The 26536-nt window shown below is 42.1% G+C and overlaps 1 protein-coding gene across 3 annotated transcripts in view; it reads left to right on the top strand.

The window, feature by feature from the left end:
- The window catches only part of SHROOM3 (shroom family member 3), a 323146-nt gene that overhangs the window by 37369 nt on the left and 259241 nt on the right, over positions 1 to 26536 (top strand). Inside the window, exon 1 of one of the 3 annotated variants that reach the window (XM_066233277.1) lies at positions 8799 to 8822. The exons of the other annotated variants lie outside the window; for them this stretch is intronic. Coding sequence (XP_066089374.1) covers positions 8814 to 8822 — 9 coding nt within the window. The 5' untranslated portion in view covers positions 8799 to 8813. Of the gene's footprint in view, positions 1 to 8798; positions 8823 to 26536 lie in introns of those variants that run through there. 3 annotated transcript variants of the gene reach the window in all.

The following is a 26536-nucleotide window of genomic DNA, read 5'->3' as shown; positions in this document are numbered from 1 at the left end:
CACATAGGAGAAGCAACAGCTATGAGTTGATGCTTCCCGCTCCTACCCCACCACCTTTCTCTCTCTCCTCTCTCTCTCTAAAATCAATAAATAAAATCTTAAAAAAAATAATTTTAAGGAATTAGTTCTCCATAGTCACAAGATTCACTAATATGGTCTCAGTTTGATCATTTCCATTTTTCCCGCTTTCCTATCCCTTAAACAAACACGTACGGGATTTTTCAGATGGGTCCAGTTGTTTCCCACGCTCTGACGTGTAGAAGAAAATATGTGTGCACTGCCATTTACTGCATACTCAACAGCTTCTCTCTCTGCTGATTGGATAGAAGTGAACACAGGCAAGTTTGATCAATAAAAATAAGTATTTGCTTTGCTAACTATATTTACTTCAGAAGCACAGAAAGTTGTATATTTTGACAGATCAAAAAAGCCACAGCAGACAGTGAATGGGAATTAGTAGATTTTGAAAACAATGTTTAAAATGTTCAGAACAAGCCTGACCTGTGGTGGTGCAGTGGATAAAGCGTCGACCTGGAAATGCTGAGGTCGCCGGTTCAAAAAAACCCTGGGCTTGCCTGGTCAAGGCACATATGGGAGTTGATGCTTCCTGCTCCTCCCCCTTCTCTCTCTCTGTCTCTCTCTTCTCTCCCTCTCTCTCTCCTTTCTAAAATGAATAAATAAATAAATAAATAAATAAATAAAATGTTCAGAACAAGATTATTTGCTTATAAATAAGGTTGGCTATTTATACCCACATGATGGATTGAAACCTCTTTCCTAATATTTGAAAGAGATGGAGTCAAGGCAGTAGGGTTGATCATGGAGCTTTTTCTTGTAGAGTCTTTTGAGTGTTGGCCATGTCTATTGGGGAGAAACCATGTAGCCTGGCTGACCAAGCACTGTCCTATCCCAATCCACTGGCACATCGTCAATAATTCTTGTGAAAAGAAGGAAGGAAGGAAGGAAGGGAGGGAGGGAGGGAGGGAGAGAGAGAGAGAGAGAGAGAGAGAGAGAAAGAAAAGAAAAGAAAAAAGAAAAAAGAAAAGAAAAGAAAAGAAAAAAAGAAAGAGGAAAGAAGAAAAGAACTGGTTCTTTGGTGGTGACGAGGAAGGGAATTCCAGGAAAGAAAGCACATGCTAGCCCCTCAGTGGTAGCCAGGACCACCCTGCATGGCCCTGAGAGCTTGCTCTGCGTGACTCCTAAGAACTCCATTCACATAGATTCCAAAATGAGTGACATCGCGTGTAGTTGTGCAATGTCGCAGCTCTAGTGGTAATCATTTATTTGGTAATTTGGAAATGTTTCCAAAAGTATCCCTTGTGAAGGACAAAGGTCTACTGTATATCTTATATACTTCATTATTAATCCTCTAATCTGTGCTGTGTACTGAATAAATATCTATTCAGTAAAAAAATTAGAGAAAAACAAATTTTAAAAACCAAATTTATGGAAATATAACTCACATATAAAATTCACCCATTTAAAGTATACAATTCAATGATTTTTAGTATATTTACGGGGTAGTACTGTCACCACAAGAAATTTTAAAACGTTTCATCACTCTTCCCAAGAAACCTCATCCCTATTAGCAGTCACTCCCTGTTCCCTCCTCAGCCAGCCCCTGGCAACCACTAACCTACATCCTGTCCCTATGGATTTGCCTGCTCTGGACATTTCATACAAATGGAATCCTACATTTTGTGGCCTTTTGTGATTGGCTTCTCCCACTTAGTACAACGTTTTCAGTTTTATCCATGGTTTAGCATGGATCAGCATTTCATTTCTTTCCATTGCCAAATTATATTCTATTATATGGACATACCACATTTTATTTATCTACTCACCCATTAATGGATATCTGAGTTACTTCTACTTTTTGGATATTATAAATAATGCTGTTATGACATGTGCAGATTGTTTGTCTGAGCATATATTTTCAGTTCTCTTGGTTATATACCTAGGAGTAGAATTGGTGGAAAGAGAAGGAATTTTTAATTTAGAAATCTCTCCATTAGTAACTATTATGTTAAAATTCATCTTATTGATGGTGTATGTCTGGCTTGGCTGACACTTCTTGGTCCTACACCAACCTTCCAATCCCCACTCCCGGCCACATTGTGAACCAGTAGGTGAACCACAGAAAATTGTATTGTACTAAATGTTTAGTCTCTTCCAATGGGATCATACTTACATTGAATTCACTTGATTTATTATTTTGTCACTGCCCTTGGAACACAGATGGAATTCCCTGAGAACTGAAACTATAGAGTAGAGACAGAGGTTCCCTGTTTCCATTAGTCAGCTCTCAAAGGGTGGATGGAGCCAAGTCCAGATTGTTCTGAGGTCTTCGCTCTCTTAGTTCCTGGCCATCCTTCTTTCTTTAGGTCCTTTTGCTTTTCATTAGCACCACTTAGTGAGCTAAGGGACTTGAAACACAGATCATTCAGCCAAATCATTTTTATAGTTTGTAGGTGAAAATACCTCTTAATATGTGTGTCATCATAGTTTTTATGTGCCCATGTAAATGGTGTTGTTTATCCTGAAACTGTAAAGAAGTTGTAGTCTGCTTCTTGGAACCTATTCTTAGCTTCTATATTGTGCTATTAGAGGTATTATTAAGGATGGTAAAAAGAACTTACAGGATTGGAGGCAAATTAAGTGTATAAATTATAGCATTTCATTTTTTAAAAAGGGGCCACTAAGTGAGAATAGGGCCACCAGAAAGATTTTTTTTAATTGACCATATTTTTATCATAAGAGTAATTTTCTACATGGGGGTGCTCTGGTTATAATTTTGCAAAGTAAACACTACCTTAGAGATAGGATCCTAAGATTAATGGATTTGTCAAAAGTCTGGTTTTTAATAAGTCAAAGCCATTTGAATTGTGCAGACATTAACAATTTTCTTAGTGGCATGCATATTTGAGTAGGAGGTTATAAAGAGTAGGCAGTGAGAGGGATGCTGTTTGACTTTTAAGAAGAACATTGTTTCATTGGAGAGGAATAAAATATGGACTCCCCTTTAAGCAAAGCAGTTTGCATTTGTATTGTCCAGATTTCTTAAGACCCTGATAAAGCATTAGCCCTACCGTATCCAGCACTCCTCATTTATTCTCCTTGGACTCTTTTCCACAGAATGAAATTGGTTGATTCATACGCTAGCCTCAGGCTTTGAATAGAGAGCTTAGGGAAAATGCTCAGGATGTGTTCCAGCAAGCCATCAAGACTGTTGACAAGTGGCCAAGCCAAGGGAAAGAGTATTAGTAATTACAACAGCTTACACTTTACATAGCTCTTAATCATATGTCAGGCAGTGCCGTAAGCATATTATATGTATCAATTTGTGTGATTCTCAGGTCAATCTTCTGAGGTCAGTCAGTTTTTATCCTTAATTTAGCTTTGGAAACTCAGGCATAAATAAGTTGAGAAACTTGTGAAAAGTCACACAGCCATGATTTGAACCCAGGTGGTCTAGTTCTAGGGTCAGGATGCCTAACCACTAAATGTTCCCCTGCAAATTGGAAACATGGAGAAACTCTCATGCCTGCCTATGGCCAGAGCTCCGGAGGAGGGTGAGAGGGCAAGGCTCAGCTCCATGCCAGCACGTTGCCAAAATGAACTGGTGGACTGAGGCATTTCTCAGCCTGTCATGGCCTGGATAACTTCAGAGGGCAAAGGAAGAAGCAGTTATATGGAATTCCTTTGTGACTAGAAGGTGTCAGCAGAGTACAAGTCTTGCTTATCTTTAAGGTATACCTTTTATTATTTTTTTAAAATAGAGAATGAGTGTTCTAGAAGTACAGTATTTTCTTTATTATAGTAGGTTTGTAGAAACTGGCAAAGTCAAAGTAAGGGGAATAAAAATTTGAAGTGAAAAAGCTAAGTCATGAGACCATAGCAAAGTGAGAAGAATGTAATTTTTGTGTCCCATTTAATCCGTGGTATGACCTTAATCTCCAAAACTTAAATTTACAGAAACTGGTCCTGGCTGGTCAGCTCAGTGGTAGAATGTCGACTGGACGTGTGGAAGTCCCAGGTTCGATTCCCAGTCAAGGCACACAGGAAAAATGACCATCTGCTTCTTCTCCCCTCCCTGCTTCTCTTTCTTCTCCTCCCACAGCCATGGGTCCATTAATTCACGTGCAGTGGCTGGGGCACAGAGGATGGCTCTGTGGAGCCTCAGTCTCAGGCACTAAAAGTAGCTCAGTTGTGATGATTGGCCCGAGATAGGCAGAGCATTGCCCCCAGATGCGGTTCACCAGCTGGATCCAGGTCAGGTCACATGTAGGAATCTATCTATCTCCCCTCCTCTCACTTATATTAAAAAAAAAAAAAAAGAAAACATCTAACTGGAGTGCAAAGAAACAGAGCAAACATGTCTTTTCATTTCTGCTTTTTGAAGTGGCACAGATGTCAGATGAAGATGAATAAATACTGTTAACAGCTTCTGGAAACATAGTGTGCTTTGGAAGCGTGAGTCAAGACATGAGCCAGGGTTTATGGTCTCCGAACAAATGAAGGTCTTCTTGAGGACAAAGTGAGATTTTAGAATTTTGGAGGATGCTTTCTTGAAGAATGAACATAGCCCCAAATGTCAGTACTCTTGGGTCTCTCTGTCAAATAGAGAAAGAATCAGTTTATAAAATGGATATTGAGTGGTGGATTAGAGGTGAATTCAGCCAATGGAATAGTAGAATTTTATTTCACCAATTAAAATCAGCCCATTGAGGACAAGCACCACATGTATATTATATACTGATACATCCTAATATATAGAGTGCTTGCTACTTAATAACAAGAGTAACAGAAAAGTGAGTAAAACTGAGTCTGAGAAAGTTAAGTCCGTAGCTAAATACCATTCACATCCTTTAACTATAAAATCTGCTTTCTTGCCCACTGCTGCCCCTTGTGGCTGACCTTCGGGATTAGGCTAAAGGTTTTAGAGTATCTTCTGTGATTAATGGGGGAATCCTTGAAAGTTTTCTGAATTGGAAACATAAAAAAGTGGTATCTGGGATGAGGGCAGGATGGTTTAGTGGCTTTTGCACCTTAGTCTGGCTATGAGTGATAAGAGTCTGAATTAATATTCCAGGTTAGAACCAAAAGGAGAGGAGAGATCCAAGACTCTCTGACAAGGGATGGAGGCTTTTGAGACATGGATACTGATTGGTTATGGGAACTGGGGACCAGAAGGAGTCTGAGATGACTTGGGGATTTCCAGAATGGTGACAGAAGGATTTCTGGCATCGTGAGTAGAAACAGGGGAATCAGGAGAAAAAGTGAGTTTAGAAAGACATTTAGACACGTTGTGGTGGCAGTAAGGCACATACCACTTACTGGGGATACGGCGGTCTTTCCATGCTGACAGAGCTTTCATCTCACTGCACAGAAGCTAAAAATCTGGATTCTTACTCTCCTAGACTCTCCTGAATGTGTCACCCTTCTGTCTCTGGTGATGTGACACAAGTGGATACCTGCTGGGGGTTTCTAGGAAAGATTTTTCTCTCTGATGATAAAACATCTTGTAAGAAAATTCTTTCTGCCTGGCCAGGCAGTGGCACAATGGATAGAGCATTGGACTGGGATGCAGAGGGCCCAGGTTCAAAACCCCGAGGTCGCCAGCTTAAGTACAGGCTTATCCAGCTTGAGCGCGGGGTCTCCTACCTTGAGCATGGAATCATAGACATGACCCCATGGTCACTGGCTTGAGCCCAAAGGTTACTGGCTTGAAGCCCAAGGTTGCTGACTTGAGCAAGGGGTCACTTGCTCTGCTGTAGCCTCCCAGTCAAGGCACATATGAGAAAGCAATCAATGAACAACTAAGGTGCCACAATGAAGAATTGTTGCTTCTCATCTGTCTCCCTTCCTGTCTGTCTGTTCTTATCTGTCCCTCTCTCTCTGACTTTTTCTCTGTCTCTGTCAAAAAAAAAAAATCTTTCTGCCTTGGTTTTCCAATATAAGTTTATCACACAGAGAGCTGCTGCAGCCATCTCGTAGTCATGAGACGTAGGCCAGGAAAACAGGCGGGAAGTTGACTTATAGCCCTAACATTGGGGAGCTCCTGAAACTACATGAGACAATCCATCTCTTGACTTGTCATGTGAAAAAACAAACAAACAACTCTTGTTGTTCAAGCTGTGTTTAGATGAATATTCTGCTATTTATAGCCAGACCATCCAAATTGATATAGACTTTATGCATGTCCCAGGTTATGTTGGGATCCAAGCCTGGCTGTATTTTCTGTTTTAGACATTAATTTTGGAAAGACACCATATAGGGGATGATCATCAGAATTGGCCACGGAAGCTTCCAAAATAGTAGGAGTTCCTAAGAAGGAGAATGCAATTTGGATGCCATTTCTAGAAAATGAAGGCTCTTTAACAAAAGTCTCCGAAGGTCAAACAGCCTGGCCTGATCTTACTGAGACCCAGTTTGCCAGCAGGTGAGAGCCCCTGGTAGGCTGCAGAGTTGCAATGTCCTTCTCAAATGACAGGAAGGGTTCATTAGGAAGTTGCAGCATTCCCATAGCCTCTAGATGCAGATTAGGCACAGGAAGCATTTTTTCTTTCAGACCTGCTGCTCTTTTCACTTGCTTCCTCCCACCTTCCTTGCGTTGCTGGGGTCTGCTGGCAAGGAGGCGTGTTTAGCCCAGTGATGGATATGCACTAACAAGAATTAGCCTGCTTTGTGGAGCTTTTGAATTGCAGGGAGTCTGCATTCTGATGGTCTGAATGACTAATTGATTGAAAAGTAATTGATTGCAGAATTTCAAAATAAGGTTCAAAAGGTACAAGTTAGGTTTCACAAAGGCCAACCCTTTCTTTCACTCTTCTAATTCTTCATTTTATACTTTTTAAGTTTAAAAAATTAATTTAAAATCTAGTGCCCATTTTATCATCTGATTCCTGAAGTTTGGTATGCTACATATAAAGTTTATAATAAGAAAATTGGCCTAGCCAGTTAGCTCAGTGGTAGAGCGTTGGCCTGGCATGCAGGAGTCCCGGGTTCAATTCCCGGCCAGGTACACAGGAGAAGCGCCCATCTGCTTCTCCACCCCTCCCCCTCTCCTTCCTCTCTGTGTCTCTCTTCCCCTCCCGCAGCCAAGGCTCCATTGGAGCAAAGTTGGCCTGGGCACTGAGGATGGCTCTGTGGCCTCTGCCTCAGGCACTAGAATGGCTCTGGATGCAACAGAGCAATGCCCCAGAGGGGGGGGGGGGCAGAGCATCGTCCCCTGGTGGGCGTGCCGGGTGGATCCCGTCGGGCGCATGCGGGAGTCTGTCTGACTGCCTCCCCGTTTCCAGCTTCGGAAAAATACAAAAAAAGAAAAAGAAAATTGTTGTGAGAGAGAAGGGGGGGCAAACATGATACATAAACTTGAGTCTTGACTTTGCATTAATAACTGCCACCCAGGGGAGATGGTCTGATCTTCTGGAGCTTCCATATTTGTCAATGAAAGTGTTTGCCTAACTTATGTGTAGGATCCTGTCCACATGAGCTTAAAAGTTTCTACTCCTGTGACCTAGATTCCTGGTTCTGCACACAGGGCAGGGCTGGGGGCGGGGCTTCTCTGCGCTCCTCTCGGAGAGAATGCACCTGAGGAGAAATAAGAATCTTGCTAGAAGTACAGTCACAGTAAAGTCTGGTACTGATGGGGAGATTCTGGGTGGAGATGCCCGGGAAGATACAGGACACGGAACTAAATTTGAATTTCAGGTAAACAAGAATTTTATATTTTAGCATAAATATGTCCCCAATGTTGCATGGGGTATACTTATATTAAAAAAAAAAAAAAAAAACCTATTCATTATGTATTTGAAATTAAAGTTTAACTGGGACTCCTGTATTTGTATTTGCTAAATCTGACCATCCTAATTCTAGGGCAGTAATTGATGATAATGGCATCAGCCTACGTTGCTTGGGAAAGGGGACAGGAAGAGCCGCTGGGGCTCCGGAGGTCTGATGGATCTGATGTCCCGGCTGGGGCTTGCCAGGGTTCAGCCAAAGGGGAGGGGAGGGAAGTAACTGAGGTCTGGGTCGGACCCTGGATGAGAGGAGGGCCCTCCCTCACCGTTTGCATTCCTCACTTACCCGTGAACATCTCTTCTGCCCTCTCTTCCTTTACATCCACAACTGGCTTGAACATGAAATGAAAATATCAATTTCTCCTCATAGGCTATGGTTGTGTCACCCTCTTATGGTCCTTGTACTGAATTTTGAAGTGATGGGTTGGCCCTTGTTTATTTTTCTCATCCTCCACGCTCACTGTTCCCTCCCAAATAAAAATTGATTTCTGCTGGTGTGTGCCTACATTGATTCCCCCCTACCCAGCCAGCCCCGCCCGGATTAGCTATTTCTCAATAGAAAAAAAGATTGCCAAATTTCTCAAACTCTTTTCTAAACTTCTAGCCCTTTTCAGATTTTATTTATGCTCATTGTTCAGTTGTTTGTAGACTCTTTACTCACCTAGCATTTCTTTAAGAAAGGAAAAAGCCTGAGTCTTTAGAGCAAAGAAGGGGACAAAACTGCACGTGGGTTTTCGCCCGGCTTGCGGCTAGCTGCCTGCAGCCCTTCAGGGGCAGAGTCAACATTGCGCACTAAGGCTCGTTCCAGTTTGTCAAACAAGATCACTTAACACCTCTGGGTTGGGCAACTGCGCTTTCCCATTGAGTAAGAGGACGCCGAGCTGGAAGAATGGAGGAGGCCTCTCCCAGATGGTCAGAATTTCAGGGCACACAGCCCTTATATTAAGGAGCAAGAGAACGAGTGGGGAAAAGACAGAGCATGCTGAGAGCGAAACACTCGTGATACAAGATATGGCTGAGGTAGGTGTCTAATGGTAAGGGAATTTCCCACCCTCAAAATATTGGCCACTCGAGAGCAGCCACAAACTGGCTTTTTAGTTTTTCATCCCAAGACTGAGTCATGGGAGGGTTCTGTCTGCCGTGCCCTCTGAGCGGCGCTTTCCGTGGTCCTTGTGCTGTAGCCTTTGGTGCGCCACATGCCTGGTATGGAATTTGGCAAATGGAGGTCATTGGTCAAAGCCGGTTCTAAAGGCGCTGCCTAAGTTTGTCACCTATTCAGTCAGATTCGAAGGGGAAGGCTCCTCTTTCAAAAAAAACTCTTGCCTCCTCAACTTGAAATTCTTGCTAATAAGCCACTAATGAGCCCCAAACTTTCATTCAAAATGGCTTCCTTTTATGTGGAGGGCACCAGGGATACTGAGAAGAATGAATGGGCCCCTTCATCTAGGGGCTTCTGAAATAAATTAAACTGGTGGTTAAACTCCAGTGTAGTGAAAGTTGAGGTGATAGTTCACACTAGGTTAGAAGGGGATTGGGGGCAATACAAGTTCAGCAATGAGAGGAAGACTGTAGATACAGGTAAGGTGGTGGGTTTGGGAATCGTAAGAGCTGCTGTTGGCGCCATGCTCAGGTCCGGTCCCCTGGACTGCTGTGAGTACTGGCCGTGAGGCTCCCAGCTGCACTCTCCCACAAACAACTGTCCTCTGCTGTTGTGTACCCTTCCCCAGGGATGGCCTATAGGCAATAACTGATTAGTAAGAGAGTCCAAAATTCTGGCCCTCTTGCCTCCAAGTGAACACCTCTGTGGTGCTATTCACGCTGCAGAGATCCTGTGGGACCAGTCTGAGCACTGGCTTCAGCTGGAACCACATCTGGGCTTCTATGCCATCCTGCCTCCCTCACTTCCTCTCAGGTTTGTCCTGAGAATGCCTCTCAGTAAATCCCTACACAGCAATCCCTGCCTCTGGCTCCCCATCTAGGAAAGCCCTTCTGGAGGTAGAGGGGCAGGCAGTTGATGTGGTTCTGGTGCTGTGGGCTCTTATTTTCTCTAATGTAGAGGACAGTAGACAAGGTGGTTGAGAAGATCAGTGACCATCTGATGTGGGGATTGTGTGGCTAACGTGTGAGCCGTGAGGATTGTGAACTGAGATGAGAAACCGTATTTTTATGGTACTGATCTGTACTGTGGTGACATTTTCTTCATTTTTATGGTACTGATCTGTACTGTGGTGGCATTTTCTTCATTTTTATGGTACTGATCTGTACTGTGGTGGCATTTTCTTCATTTTTATGGTACTGATCTGTACTGTGGTGGCATTTTCTTCATTTTTATGGTACTGATCTGTACTGTGGTGGCATTTTCTTCATTTTTATGGTACTGATCTGTACTGTGGTGGCATTTTCTTCCGCACTCTGCAGCCCAGATACAAAAACAGGTAGATGGCACAAGGTTATCGTGTGACAGATGGATGTCATGGGAAGACAAAGGACCAAGAATGATAAGATAGGACTTGAAGACAAGAAGGAACAACGGTTTGGGAGATAATGGAGGTGTTGATAGAGCAAAGGTACTATTAAGATTGAAGAATATGTACAACAAGCACAATCTAGAACACTTGGCAAGGTTAGGAGGCTGGAAGGGTATGTTCTGAGTTTGGAATGTAAGAATTTAAGACGAGGGTTAGAGCATTTGTGCCTAATGACAGGTCTGAGATATGCCATGGCACAGGTGTCTGAATCAAGGGAGGGGAAGTTTCTGGGGTGAGGAGGCCAAAGCACTGCTTCATTGGGGAGTTGGGCATTGTCAGCACCGAGGAGAGCTGGTGACTAGAGAAATTCACACTGGACATGCAGCTCTTTCCTGCTCCCAGCCCCCAGATGCCATCACTTCTTTTATCTGGGACTGTGTGCAGTTTGTGTCCCTAAAGAAGGCAGGCAGTGGGCACAGACAAATGATTGGAGGTACAGGATTTCCTAGTGAGACCCTGTTTCTTGGTGGTATGTAACTCGAACTCTTTGGTAACAGCTTAAATAACACCTACCTTTCAGTTTTTATGGTGTCACCTAGGTTCTCTTGGATTAGTTTACCTTCCTATTAAATCTCTCAGGAGGACTCCACTCTTATTTGATCTATCTCTGTCTCTCTTTTCTATGTATTTCCACTTGCTATTTTTATCTCCTAATTATTTGCTGACACAGGCATTGAAGAATAAGGAACACCAGGACATTCTATGAGAGGCAGTTGGTGTAGCACAGTGGTCAGCAAACTTGTTAGTCAACAGAGCCAAATATCAACAGTACAACTATTAAAATTTATTTTAAAAGCCAAATTTTTGAAACTTAAACTATATAGGTAGGTACATTGTTATTAACTTAATTAGGGTATTCCTAAGCTGGCCAAAGAGCCGCAATCAAGGGCCAACAGCCGCACGTGGCTCGCGAGGGGGTTTGCCGACCACTGATGTAATGGAAAGGATATGTGCCTTTACTTCTGCCTGGAATATTCCTTATTCTCTTCTTCATTTGGTTAAATTATTCCTTGCCTTTTGGGTTTAATTTAATCATCTCTTTCTGTTTCCCCAAGACTATTTCAGAACCCCCCCTCATTACATACTCTCAAAGCACCCTATTCCTTTTTGTGACTATTATCACAGTTGTAATTATACAAACAAAGCGTAAGTAATTCATTGCTTAATGTAACCTCTCTAAAGGCTAGGACCATCTCTGTATCCCTCACTCCTGGCATAGTGCCTTATACAAACATAGTATTCAATAAATACTTGTAGAGCAAATAAATGAATGTATAGTGAACTGAGACTTAGGAAAGCTCCAATTCTGTTCCTAGATTTGTTTCTACTTAGCTGTGTGATCTTGGACAAGTCACTTTGGCTCTCTGAGCAAAATACAGTTTTACTCACTTTAACTTTTTATGCTTTCTGACTTCACAGCACATCAGCCAAAAACCTTAACAACTCTTGGCCCCAACAGTATGTCTGGGCTAACTAAAACCTTTCCTGGAACTTCTTTTATTGATTGATTGATTTTAGAGAGATAGTGGAAGGGAGAAAAGAGAGAGAGAGAGAGAAATTGACTTGTTCCACTTATTTATGCACTTATTGGTTGATTTTTGTATGTGCCTTGCTTGATTGGAGTTCAAACCTGCAACCTTGAAGTATCGAGATGATGCTTTAACCAACTGAGCTACCCAGCCAGAACCTCCTGGAACTTCTTAGAGTAGCTTATTTCTAGAAAAATGGTTTTCCTTTTAGTTTTAGTGATTTATTGCTAAGTAACAAATAACTCCCACATTTAGTGGATTAAAAATAATTATCTCAAAGTAAGCAGAAAAAAAGTACATTGAAGAGTGAAAACCAATGAAATGGCAAAACAAGGAGCTAAGGCAGTGGACACTGGGGATGTTTGAGGGAGAATGTTTAAGGCAGAGCGTATTGCTAGTCCAAGGGCCCTACGCCCGGGCACGCCTGACATATTAGAGGATCAAGAAAAAGGCCCTGAGCAACGTGAACAGAGCATGCGTGGAGGATGGGGGTGAGCAGCCAGATTGTACTGGGACCTTGGCCAGCTCGAAGACTTTGCCTTTTCTTCTGAGTGAGATGGGGAATCAGGAAAGGGTTTTGAGCAGTGTTGTGATTTGAAGTCATCAGTCCTTTCCTTTTGTGTGAATTCTGGTTTGTTTTCTCGTCTGAAATCATGCAGATCCGTATTATCCTGTATCCTGAGATAGAACATTTATATGATCAGAGATAGGCTGCTGCTTTGGGCAAGTTTATATTTCATGTTTGTAGATTGAGAGTATTAACTTTTGATTTCCAGGGAGTTCACACCAGGTGGCCACTCTGTCCTAATTGTAATTTACCTGCTGTATGTCTGCCTTACTTGAGCTAGACTAAGGCTCAGATAGATAGGGAGGTAGATTGACAGATAGACAGACAGACAATAGAAAAGGAGAGGACGAGGGAGAGATCCTTCTCCTTTAGGCAATATAGAAGGAGGACTGGTTTACTTTCTTTGTGACTTATATAGAGTTCATAAGTTGCATGGTTGAATTAATGTTACCTTGATTTCACCCCATAATCATCAAATATATTCTAGTTTAACAAAATGGCGAGTGAATTTCTGCTTATCTCCCAAAGGCAGTGGGAATGCTACGGAGATTTGGTACTGGGATATTACCTGTGAGTGAGAGGCATATTTGAATAATGAGTAAAGCTAACAAAATTGAACTTTGCCCTTTCAGGTTAGGAATAATGTCTGGATCTTTCCTTTTGTGCTCTAGTTTTATGCAAACACAAATTGCACTCTTGTTGACATTACTATAACCCATGAAACTGAAGAAGGGGAAATTTGAGTCCCATGGAAGGCAGTTTCACCAAACCTGCCTCTTGCATTTGTGTGATAGAAACTAAGAACACCAGGATTTTCTAACTGATTTTATGAAGGACGTTTCCCCAGCAGTCATCAGCACAGGTACACGATGTGAACAAAGCCACTTCTTTAAAATCACGCATTGTAGAGCCGGAAGCAATCTTAAAAAGCATCCAATCCTCCCTCATTGTACAAATGAAGAAAGTAAGTAAAGCCCAGAAGTCCCTGTTCACACCTGACCTCAGTGGGAAGCCATGTGGCATTACAGAAATAGCCTAAACTTTGTGGAGGTCTGAGTGGGAGTCACAGCTCTGCCACTTGCTAGCTGCAAATTTTCTCTTGAGCCTTACTTCCCTCCTCTGCCCCTACCCTGCGGACTGTGTGTGAGAATTTCACAACATAGCATGTCAAGTCCTGGCACAGAGGAGATGCCCCATAAATAGTAATTCTGATTCGCTCCCTTTTGCTGCCAGTGAGAAAAACCATTTCAAGCAATACTCAGTATTAACGGCAGGATTTTAAAATATCAGCTGATGATGAACTCATTTCAAGCAATATTCAATACACTAAAATTTCTATCTAATTCAGGGTAGGTAAAGAAATACTTGTATGTAAAGTATGGTGTTTTGCAGTATAGTCAGCTCAAAAATAAATAAGAATGAGATACGGTTTTTGCTTTGAAGGAATGAGAATAGACGTGTACACAGGGCTGTTTTTCGGTGACGACTGTAGTAAGTACCACTAGGGAGGCATGAACTCAGATTTCTGGATGAGAGGCTCAGGGAAGTCTTCGTGGAGAAAGTCACACATGAGAGGCTTCTTAAAAGGTTCTAGAAAACAACTGAGGGACCATTCCTGTCTTTAGCACAGGCATAATACAGATATATTTAGATTTAATAAAACTTCTCTGTTGAAATGAGCATAGAACATGAAAAGGGGAATTCTTAAGATAATAAGAGCAGGTACCACTTACAGAACACTTGTTACATGCTAAATACTTCTCGTGTGTTCATTCTTTTACTTATTGTACCACTATGACGTGGATTATCATCATCTCCATTTTATAGAGGAGGAAATTGCAGCACAGAGAGGTTAATGTATTGCCTAAAGCCTCACAGCTGGTATGTGGCAGAGGCAAATGTGGACCCAGGTCATCTGATTCCAAAGTCCATGCTCCGGGTTTGACGTTAGTGTGCTGGATTTTCTCCTTTTGCTGCTCCAAATCCAGGCTCTGCCCCTCATGCTCTGTGGGCCCCAGGAGGCTGAGCTGTATGGATTCTATCAGCAGGTTCCTTGCCCTCTGGTTTCCAGTTGAAATAACAAGGAAATTGGAGAGCAGGCCTCAGATCTGCCTGGGCTGCACTCCTCTACAGAAGGCCATAGCTTCGATAGGCCGGCCTCTCCTGCAGCTACAGGCCTCACTGTGTTTCAGAACCATTCCCTCTCTGGCTATTGCTGACCTTCAGCTGCTTTACTATCTCTTATTGGCTCCTTTAACTCTGTCCCCATCTTTGTGAAGGGTGGAATTTTGGGGTCATGGGATAATCATAATGTTCCGCTTTAATAGATAGTGCCAAATAGTTTTCCAAAGTGGTTATTATACCCATCTATATTCCCAGTAGCAGTGTATGAGAGTCCTGGTTACTCTACCAGGCGTCCCCAAACTACGGCCGCGGGCCGCAATGTGGCCCCCTGAGGCCATTTATCCAGCCCCCACTGCACTTCTGGAAGGGACACCTCTTTCATTGGTGGTCAGTGAGAGGACCACTGTATTTGGCAGCCCTCCAATGGTCTGAGGGACAGTGAACTGGCCCCCTGTGTAAAAAGTTTGGAGACCCCTGCTACCAACTCTTGGTATTCTCTGACCTTCTCTCTCTCTCTTTTTAAGTGAGAAGAAGGGAAATAGAGACAGACTCCCACGGGCACCCTGACCAGGATCCACTAGGCAACCCCTGTCTGGGGCCAATGCTCGGACCAATAGAGCTACCCTCAGCACCCAGGGCCAATGTTCAACCAATCGAGCCACTGGCTGTGGGAGAGGAATTGGGAGAAAAGAGGGGAGGGGGTGGGGGAGAGAAGCAGATGGTCGCTTCTCTTGTGTGCCCTGACCAGGAATCAAACCCAGAATGTCCATATGCCAGGGCCAATGCTCTACCCACTGAACCACCGGACAGAGGCTCTCTGCCATTTTCATTTTAGCTTTTCCAGAGAGTATATCATGGAATCTCATTGTGGTTTTAATTTGGCATTTCTCTGATAACTATGGAAGTTGTATATAGTTCTTTGTGTGTTTATTGGTCATATGGCTCTCTCCGCTGGTGAAGTAGCCAAGTCTTTTGCCCATTTTAAAGTCAGGTTGCCTATCTTTTTCTTGTTGATTTGTGAAAATAACTTATATATTGTAGAGGACTTGAATAAAAACATAGAACAGGGACAGAGTTCAGTGCCCTGAGGCAAAAGCCGCAGTGGTGTCACTGACCCAAAGTGCCGAATACAGTACCATGCTAAACACTGCACAATAGGGATAGAATTAACAATTCTGGTTAATCAAAAGCAGGGTAGATATCTCTTTACTCTTTTGTCTGCTCTTAAGAAATTCCCCTTCCTGACTTCTTCATTCTGTCTCTGCTTCCTGACTTTCTCATTCTCATCTCTGTTTCTACTTGTGTGTATCAATAAATACCAGTAAGAACTGGGGGTTGGGGCCACCTCATGAAGCCTATGTATTATTGGAGGTCCCTTGGCACACTCCATCTGGTCTCTGAGAAATTATTGTCACTGACAATATATCATGGGTACAAGTCTTTCATCAAAGACATGTATTGCAAATATCTTCTCTCACCCTGAAACTTGCTTTTTCATTCTCTTAACAATATCTTTTAATCAACAGATGTTCTTAATTTTAATACAGTCTAATTTATAAATTTTCATTCTTATGCATACTACTTTTTAGAGTTCTTTTAAAGATATGCTTGCTACTCCAATATCATAGGATGTTTCCCTATACCTTCTTCTAAATGCTTTATAGTTTTATCTTCCACATTTGGATCTGCAATTTATCTGGAATTGATTTTTATGTGTGAGGTGAGATTAGAATCCTGGTACTTTCTTCTCATAATGCTATCCCATAGACCCAGCACCTTTTACTTCAGTTCATGGAAATGTTACCCTTTTCATAAAGTAACTGACTCTCTATGTGTGGTTCTATTTTTGGATTCTATTGGATTTCAATAGCCAGCTTCCTTGTGCAAATATTGCACAATCTTGATTATTGTAACTTCATAATGAGTTTTGACATCTGGAAGTGAAAGTCTTCCAGCTTTGTTCTTTTCCAAGATTGCCTCAGCTATTCTTGGTCCTTTGCATTTTCATGAGTATTTTAGAATCACCTTGTTAATTTCCACAAAAAAATATGCTTAAATTTTGATTAAGATTGTGATGAATCTGTAAGTTAATTTATGGAAAATGAACACCTTAATATTACTGAGTCTTTCAATCCATAAACACGATAGGTCTCTCCATTTATTTAGGTCTTTAGTTTTGCCCAGTAATAGTCTGTAATAATCATTATCAAGGTCTTATACATTTTTTTATTTGTTCCTAGGTATTTAATTTGCTATAATTAATAGTATAGTTTTTTAAATTGTTTTGTGTTTGTTACTAATATACAGACATATAACTGATTTTTGTGTACTGGCTCTATCTAGTGATGTTATAAATTCAATAAAGTAATAATATTTATAGATGTCTTATTGCAGATATCCTTTATTAGTTTAAGGTAGTACTTTTCTATCCCTAGTTTCCTAAGATTGTGTTTCAAATTAAGAGGATGCTCACTTTCAACAAATGCTTTTTAAGAATCTCTTAAGATGTCCACTTCTGTTTTGACTTAGGTCTAAAACCCAATACTAAAGCCTTTTCCCTCGGCTTGACTCTACCCCCAGTCTTATAAAACTCCATAAACAGAAGCAGGACAAACAAGGACTCGAACCAGGGAAGTGGCAGTAAACATGCAAAGGAGGAAATAAATGTGAGAGATCTTGATGACCTATAATATAAAATATTTTTACTGCCAGCAATGTGTTTAAATGAGATTGAACCAGACTTTTCAATTTTTAAAACTTCTGCTTCCTTTTTGATAATTATAAAAACTGCACACTTGTTTTTTTATATTATAAAATTATTATATTATAATTAATACTATAGTATATATATTATAGTATATATAGTATATATTATATTATATATAATATATTATAAAATATATATTATAAAAAGGTGATTCCTAACAAAAGGAACCTAGATTTACATTATTGATATTGGATAAGACTGAACTTGAGTCTTAAATGAGCCAGAGATAAATGTATAATGAAAAGGGTTACCATTTACAAATTACAATTTATATTATAAAAATAAATAATATCCAAATATAAAATTTGTGAGCTTTTTCAAATTTCACACCCAATGTTCCCCCATACCCAAAGTCTAATATATACTCCCTAGAAGAATACTTTTCCTCATCACTCTTTCATGGTTGGAAATCAGTGAACTAACATTCACAGACTACCTCTACATGGGGGAAGTGCCAACCAGCTGGTTTTGCCATTATCTTCCGGAAGGCCTGAGTGTTCCTGGCTGGTTGGTGTAGGACAGTGGTCAGCAAACCGCGGCTTGCGAGCCACATGCGGCTCTTTGGCCCCTTGAGTGTGGCTCTTCCACAAAAGACCACGTGCGGGCGTGCAGTTAGGTGGGGGGTGTCCGTAGGTCAGGCGACAGGAGATGCACCTTAGGATACGTAGCGCAGGGGAGGCGCTCGTGATTTATGCAGGAGTTGAGTGAGCATGTGGCTTGCCAGCCCGGGTTTGCGGACCACTGGGTGTGAAAACTCTATTAGCAATAGGATTTTATTACTGAAAGGTACAGAGCTGGTCAGTTCTGACCCAAGTTGCAGATGGACCCTGTAGAATACATTCTTATTTTGTTTCCAATTTTACTTATATTGAAATAGTTGGATACTACACAATTACTTCAATCTTTGAACAATAAACGTGAATTTAAATGAGCCCTAATGCCCTCTTGTGGACATGAGAGAATGTACAAAGAGTATAAGTGAATGTTTATTCTAAGGACTACTGTGTGCATGGGTCTCTTTGATTTAAGGTGAACCTGGTAATTAAAAGACCTCAAGTCAGGGAGCAGGGCAGAGCACTGCCACTTACTACCTCTGTAAACTTAGGATTCCTTATCTGATAAATGGCATTAATAATCGTACCCACCATAATAAGGTTCTCGAAAATATTAAAGGGAGTTTAAAGGAGTTCCTTTCTATTTTTAGTTTCCCAAGATTTTGTTTGAAAGTGTAAATGGATGTTGAATTTTATCAAATGCTTTATCTGATCTTTTGAGATGTTCACTTCCATTTTGACTCTAGGACCTAATACTACAGCCCTTTCCCAGGTCTTGGATTTACCCCCACTTTATGTATAATTAATATTAGCCCTGAACATATTAGGTTCTTAATAAGTAGCATCTCTAAATATTAGCAATAATCCTAATAGTAAATCCAGAGGGCAGGGAAAGGTAGAAAGAATCCAGTATCCTAAAACAACTTGGCTACAGATGCTGGTGCCTCCCCCTCCCTCATCTCATTGCTACCCCATTTGTGATTCCCTGAGGCAACCATTCAACTCGTAATAATTTTCTCTGTATATTTGCAACCATATTTTTAATAACATGCCTATATAGCTTTTTAATTTTTTTTCAGATGTAAGTACTGTCTCATATTCCTTCTAGACTCTTTCCACTAAACTCTTTCCCGTTTATGATCCTATTTATATAAATATAATTTAATTACAGCTAGAGCTCGACTTACAACCATGAATGTTTCTGACAGACCAGTCGTAACACGATTTGGTCATAAATTGAGTAGGCTATATGTACAGTACTGTGAAATGATGTTATAAAAATCTTTAAGTCATATTTTATCATAATTTTCTTTCATTATTGTTATATATCATTTTCTTTGTTCATTTTATGCCATTTGTATCATCTCTACACCATTTTTTTTCTTATTTTTACATTCGTCAGGTTTAAGTAAAACACTGCATTACCAGTACAACTGGTTTAATATTTCAAAACATACAAAATTACAAAATACAGGTGCATACAAAAATACAAAATACAGGGGTAATAAATACTATAGAAAACATTTTCTCAATTGCAAAACATATCAAAATATATAAACATGTATGAAACATTTTATTGGCCACTGGTGCTTGGCTGCGGATCGTTGATGTCATCATCTGAGGCAGCAGTTGGGGTTACCAGAGTTGGTTTGTTCATAAACATGTGCGATCACATTCACTTTCTTTCCTCCTTCGTACTTGTTCATTGATTGCTTTCTCATATGTGCCTTGACCAGGGGGTTACAGCAGAGCGAGTGGCCCCTTGCTCAAGCCAGTGACCTTGGGCTCAAACCAGCAATTATGGGGTCATGTCTATGATCCCATGCTCAACCCAGCGCCCCTGGACTCAAGCTGGTGAACCCATGCTCAATTCAAATGAGCCCATGCTGATTTTCGTGTTGAGATTGATGGCCTTTCTTTCCTTGTTGGCAGGCTGAGGCGTAGACAAAGACAATTTCCTTTTGGTAGACATCTTGGGAGGGGTTTGATGAAAAATATCCAAGACACAAAACACAAATTGCTGTACCAAGTCTGGGATAACAGTTGAAATGGTGCATGCGGAGATGGAGTGCTGCCGGAAGCTGGTCCATACTGTCGTACACCCAACTGGGCAAAGCTTGTGCTGCCAGACGCGGAGCAGTCGTGGCTAGCAATTGTGGTCGTAAAATCGAACGGTCGTAAGTTGCATAGGTCATAAGCTGATCAATATCTGTATATGTTTGTGTATTTTTCTTTCTCCACAATAACTGAAAAGATGAGCAAAAGCATAAAAAGGTGATTCCTAACAAAAGGAATCTAGATTTACATTATTGATGTTGGATAAGACTGAACTTGATTCTTAAATGAGCCAGAGATAAATGTATAATGAAAAGAGTTACAATTTACAATAACAGTAGTTTTCATGTAACTTTATGTAACAGTGGTCAGAAAGAAGAAAAGAAGAATATTTTAGTTACCTTAGTTAGTCCATCTTTGATCCAACAGGAAAACTAAGTAGGATGTGAAAGACCCAAATAATATCACGAAGAAAAATTCAAATGTGCCTCCAGATAGACTTATGTGACAGGTGTGAGTAAGGCATGCAAACATTGATACCTTATATTAGGTTGCCAACTTTTCTAAAGCTATTGTACCATTTCACATCCCCACCAGCTGGGTAGGAGGGCTCCGCTTTTTCTATATTCTCACCTACACTTGTCTTTTGATTATAGGAATCCTAGTGGGTATGAAATGGTATGTCATTGCAGTTTTTATTTGCATTTCCCTGATGGTTAATAATGCCATGCGTCTTTTTATGTGTTTATAGGACATTTGTATAACTTCTTCAGGTAAATGTTTATATAAATTCTTTGCTTATTTAAAAAATTGGGTTCTTTGTCTTTTTATTGTTGAGTTTTTTTGTTTGTTTGTTTGTTTGTTTGTTTTTCTGAAGCTGGAAACGGGGAGAGACAGTCAGACAGACTCCTGCATGCGCCCGACCGGGATCCACCCGGCATGCCCACCAGGGACGATGCTCTGCCCACCAGGGGGCGATGCTCTGCCCCTCCGGGGCATCGCTCTGCCATGACCAGAGCCACTCTAGCGCCTGGGGCAGAGGCCAAGGCGCCATCCCCAGCGCTCGGGCCATCTTTGCTCCAATGGAGCCTTGGCTGCGGGAGGGGAAGAGAGAGACAGAGAGGAAGGAGAGGGGAGGGTGGAGAAGCAAATGGGCACTTCTCCTATGTGCCCTGGCCGAGAATCGAACCCGGGTCCCCTGCACGCCAGGCCGACGCTCTACCGCTGAGCCAACCGGCCAGGGCCTATTGTTGAGTTTTTAAGAGTTCTTTATATACAGGGTAGAACAAAAGGTTACAGCTGTGAGTATGCAAAACATAGAGTTTATTCTTATATTATTATTTATTAATTATTGCATTATTTTCCATAAGAACAACTATAAACCTACTTTCGCTTCACCCTGATTCTAGATACAAGTCCCTTATCAGCTATATGATTTACAACAGCGTACTCCTATTCTTAGGGTTGTCTTTACACTTTCTTCATGGTGTCAATTTTGAAACTCAAAAGTTTTAAAATTTTGACGATGTTCAAGTTTTCAATGTTTTTCTTGTGTTCCTTGAACTTTTGAGATCATATCCAAAAAACCATCGTCTAGAAAACCATCAGGGTCAGGAAGATTCACTCCTATGTTTTTTTTTCTTAAAAGCTTTCATTTAGCTTTTGCATTTAGATCTTTGATCTTTTGAGTTAGTCTTTGGATATCGTATGAGGTGAGTGTTCAACCTCTTTTTCCTGTGGATATCCAATTGTCCCATCATTATTTGTTGAAACAATAATTCTTTTCCCCACTTAAATTTCTTGATGCCCTTGTCAAAAATCAATTGACATAAATGTGAGGGTCTGTTTCTGGACTCTCACTTCTATTCCATTTTATTTATGTGTGTCCTTCTGTCTGTACCCTAATGTCTTGATGACTTTATGGTAAGTTTTCAATTAGAAAGTGTTAGTCCTCCAACTTTGGTCTTTTTAAGATTATTTTAAATTTACATATGAATTTTAGAATCATTTTGTCGTACTACAAAGAAGCCAAATAGATCAACTTGGGGGATTTTGCCATCTTAACAGTACTAAGTTCCAATCCGTGAACATGGGCTGGAATAGGAGAATGGGTAACTTTAACCTTCTTTATGATTGTCTTATTTTTCTAAATTTTTAAGATTATTATTATTATTTTGACAAAGACAGAGAGAGAATCAGAGAGAGGGATGGATAGGGACAAATAGACAGGAAGGGAGACAAATGAGAAGCATCAGTTCTTTACTGTGGCACCTTAGTTTTTCATTGATTGCTTTCTCATATGTGCCTTGACTGGGGGGCTACAGCAGGGTGAGTGACCAAGGGGCTCAAACCAGTGACCTTGGGCTCAAGTTAGCTACCATAGGGTCATGTCCATGATCCCATGCTCAAACCAGTGACCCCGCATTCAAGCTGGTGATCCCGTGCTCAAGCTGAGTGAGCCTGCGTTCAAGCTGGCGACCTCGGGGTTTCGAACCTGGGTCCTCTGTGTCCCAGTCTGATGCTCTATCCACTGCACCACCACCTGGTTGAGCTAAATTTTTAGGATTATTAACATGGATTACTTTTATCACCAGAAATAGATGTGTCACTCAAAAGTGGTTTGAGAATTTTAGAATACTGTTTGAAAGTTCGGGGTTGTTATTGATATAGCTACTAGTCCATGTTCTTCCCCCAAGTCAGGGCATTAGGATGCTGATGCTGACATCATGGGGGGGGGGGGGATTGGCTCCTATTTTGTTGGGTCTATCCTTACCCAGAGAGAGCGCTTCCTTTTCTGCTCATCTTGGTGGGTGGTGGGCTTTATTTCTCCAGGCCAAAAGGTATAATGTCAAGGAGAATTTGGAAGAAATTGCAAAAATTCCAGGAGCCCTTTTTCTCTAGCTAAATAAGACTGGAGTCTGACCTCTCCTAAATTAAGTACATTCTCTCTGTATTCTGTTTTTAGACAGATACTTAAATTACTGTAGTCTTTCTTTCTTTAACTTCAAACTGTTGTTGAAATACCTAGATGTTCTATAGCAGAGGATCACAAACTGAAGTGCTGTCAGAACACCCCGAGGGCTTGTTCAAGCTCAGGTTGGCAGACCCCTCCAGGTCCTGATTCCCTGAAGCGGGAAGCGAGCCGAGAATCTGAGTTTCTAACAAGTTTGTGGGTGAGGAGCACACTCCAGGAGAGCAAAGGGCAAGGGCAGATCACAGGGTGTAGACAGAGAAGGGGACAGGCCCTTAAGCGAGCTCACCTACTTTGAACGTGACTCGAAGTTAGAAGGGGTAAAGTCAATGTGCTGAGTAATGATCGAGTTAGGAGCCCAGACTTTGTACTGTACAAATATTAGAACACCCGAGTTCAAATTTTCTCTCTCCCAGATGTGGCTGTGTGACGTTGGGCACACTTGCAAGCATCAATTTCTGTAAGTGTTAAGATGGGGATAATAACAGCTGTTTCACAGGGTGCGTGGAAGAATGGAGTGGGGCAATAGGCACAGTGCTTACTGAAAACAGAGCCTGCTCCCTAGGGAGTGCTCCGTGTTAGCTCCTGTTCCTGCTCCCTTGGCCCTCACAGGTGACTCCTTCGGAAACATTTCCACAGGATGAGGCATGTAGAGATTTGAAGACATTGGTGTTCGCTGCTGTGCACATCGGTGCCTGAATTGTTAAGGACTCGCTCCAAGTGCACTCTGTGAGTGTGATTTTCCAAAGAAGTGGTGTGGCACAAGAGGGGCAGTGAGCTCTTTGTTCCACTCTGGGTTTTGGTTTCCTTATCTGTGAATCGAAGGGAGCTGGGTTAGAGAATTTCTAAGATCTCTTCCAGCTCTAAAATGCTGGTTTCTCGTTGCCAGAGCAACACTGTGAATTGAGACCTCCTTCTCTTAAACACAAGGTGGCAGCAGAAGACAAGACTCTGGGCTGCCATTTGCTACAACCAGTAGGAAACACTGATATTCCCAATTTACACCATGTTGTAACATAAAGGAAGCAAATAGCTTAAGCTCACCATGGTTTAATGACCCTAGAATGATGCTTATATTACTATAATCAGGATTTCCCGGCTCTTCCAATATGTCCACTGAAGGTATGGGGCCGCCACTCTGCACCCCCACACACCCCACCCTTCCTTAAGCCTTTTCAATCCCAGCTACTACTTCTCAGAGAAATACCTGACAAGTTCTCACCTGTGATAAGCTGGGAGCTGCTGGGATAGGTGGCAGCTGTGTGCTTTACATAGTGACAAGAAAACTTTCTTTATTCCAGGATCCGGGAGAATTTGAGGTGTGACCTGGTTGTTGTCATCCAGGGAAATAAATTTCAAGTAAAGCACCCTTGTGTTGCTGTTTTATTCAAATGTCTCCCGGTTACAAACAGTGGTAGGAGAGGCAACGCTGTGGGTTGGGACACTGTGGTCCTTGGTGGGATGATGGCCCCTGGCCAGGAGGGCTGGGAGCGGCTGGGGAGGAGGCGGGAGGCAGACCAGGAAGTGAGATGGAAAACCCCGCTGCAGAAACAGAGCGAGAGTCCTGTTTCCAGAGTCTAGAGAAGGTGCTTCTGCGGACTGCCGAGAGCAGAGGCCAGGGGCCTACGGCCACAGGGAGTGGGCGTGAGGCAACACTGGAAGGTCACCTTTCTCCAGGGACTTTGAGGACTTCGGGACAGAGTTGGCCTTAGCCTGCATGAGGAAGTGGGGTGGAAGGCCCGAAAAGACAGGGTCCAGGGTCTAGTTAAAGGGTTCATGTAGACCAGAGAAACTCGATACATACACACCAGGAAGAGATTGTTCAGTGGTTCAGAGGACTCGAGCAACCTGACACTGTGCTTATAATCTCCGTAGTGGCACGAACTCATTTCCTGAGAGTCACTCCCCTGACGGTAAAGGATGGTTGGTTGTGGACTTACACAGGTTTTGGATGCTCCCGACCTGATGGGTGAGGGAGGGCAGGCATCTTCAGAGGAGAGAAAGGAGAACAGGCCGCGAACCACGTCTGGGCTTTCAGGGAAATCCCTTCCCCTTCTTTCCTTTTCTTTCTGCTAAGTGGTCAGAACAGAATAATCAAGAAAAGCAGCAGCAGGAAAGTGGTGAATTCAGAATGTGGGCCATTTTCTTAAAATCCCCTTGCTTTCCACACCCTAACATGCCTGCTTTAGAGGTCATAGCCTTTGCAGGGTGCTAGGGGATTGAGGAACAGAGAGGAAAAATGCTAAACCTTAGAATTGGCCTGACCAGGCGGTGGCACAGTGGATAGAGCGTCGGACTGGGATGCAGAGGACCCAGGTTCGAGACCCCGAGGTCGCCAGCTTGAGCGCGGGCTCATCTGGTTTGAGCAAAAAGCCCAACAGCTTGAACCCAAGGTCACTGGCTCCAGCAAGGGGTTACTCAGTCTGCTGAAGGCCCATGGTCAAGGCACATATGAGAAAGCAATCAATGAACAACTAAGGTATTGCAATGAGCAATGAAAAACTAATGATTGATGCTTCTCATCTGTCTCCATTCCTGTCTGTCTGTCCCTGTCTATCCCTCTCTCTGACTCACTCTCTGTCTCTGTAAAAAATAAAAAATAAATAAATTAAGGAAAAAAAAAGAATTGGATAGCCTTTTTGGAAGCCACTACCCAAATTGCCTTTAAAATGAGTGGGCGAGGGGAGGAGAAGGCAAAGTTAACACGACCCCAAAGAGCTTGGGGTGGGGTGAACACCACCATGAACACTGAGTTGTAATCACCCTGACAATTTCATGAGGTATGCCCAGGGAGGGAGAATTAGCAGAAAACTCTATAAGGGTCTTATCAAGACTTGAATTCTTACTAACTGGGGAGAGCTTTATGGAAGTACGAAGGTGAAAAATGGTTAATGTTTTGCTAAAATTCAGGAAGAAGGTGGATCAGATAATAACTGACTTCCATGGAAGTTTCATAAAAGTACCCCAAACCATTGAGTGTGCCCACTTCTGTGTGAGTAAGTCCTATAAAATGCTTGACTGCATGTTACCCACCTCAGGCCAGCCTGGTGCTCAGTGGCCTCGGCCGATGCTGGGCTCCCAGCTCCCATGTGGGGAGCTGTGTCAGACTCGTTCGGGATTTCCCTTGACTTTGGGGACCTTCTGTGGAAGTGTGGCACTGTTGGGCCTTTCATGGTTCCCTAGTGGCCGTTAGCATGTATGGGTTAGCTCTGAAAGATAGAGAACCCCTGGTAAACAAGGAAAAGCTGTTCACACTGCCTGTGGAAGGTGGGAAACAGTGCTTGCTATCTCACTGGTCACATTCTCAGGTAGTTGCTTCAAGGGGGCGGGGAGAGAGCTGGGTAATTGCTGATATAAAGCCTTTCAAAGAAAATGACTTCATTGTCATTAGGAAACACTCACAGAGATAAATCTTTGTCTTTCCCTGGTAGACACCAAGAAAATGCTGAAGATAAGGGGGAAGTTAGGAGGACCTGAGACTTTGCTTTTTCTTATCTGAGTCAGACATTGATCTTTAAAAACAATGATACATTACTATATAGTCACTAACTTATTTCAAATGTTCTGCTGCTACAGTTCCTGGAGTAAGAGTAGAACCCTTGAATTTATTGAGCACCAATGATTAAAAATCAATCAAA

The sequence above is a fragment of the Saccopteryx bilineata genome, chromosome 5 (assembly GCF_036850765.1).
Source record: "Saccopteryx bilineata isolate mSacBil1 chromosome 5, mSacBil1_pri_phased_curated, whole genome shotgun sequence".
In the NCBI taxonomy this organism is placed as follows: domain Eukaryota; kingdom Metazoa; phylum Chordata; class Mammalia; order Chiroptera; family Emballonuridae; genus Saccopteryx; species Saccopteryx bilineata.
The sequence above is the reverse complement of the archived record's forward strand: the minus strand, read 5'-3'. Positions and strand labels throughout refer to the sequence as shown.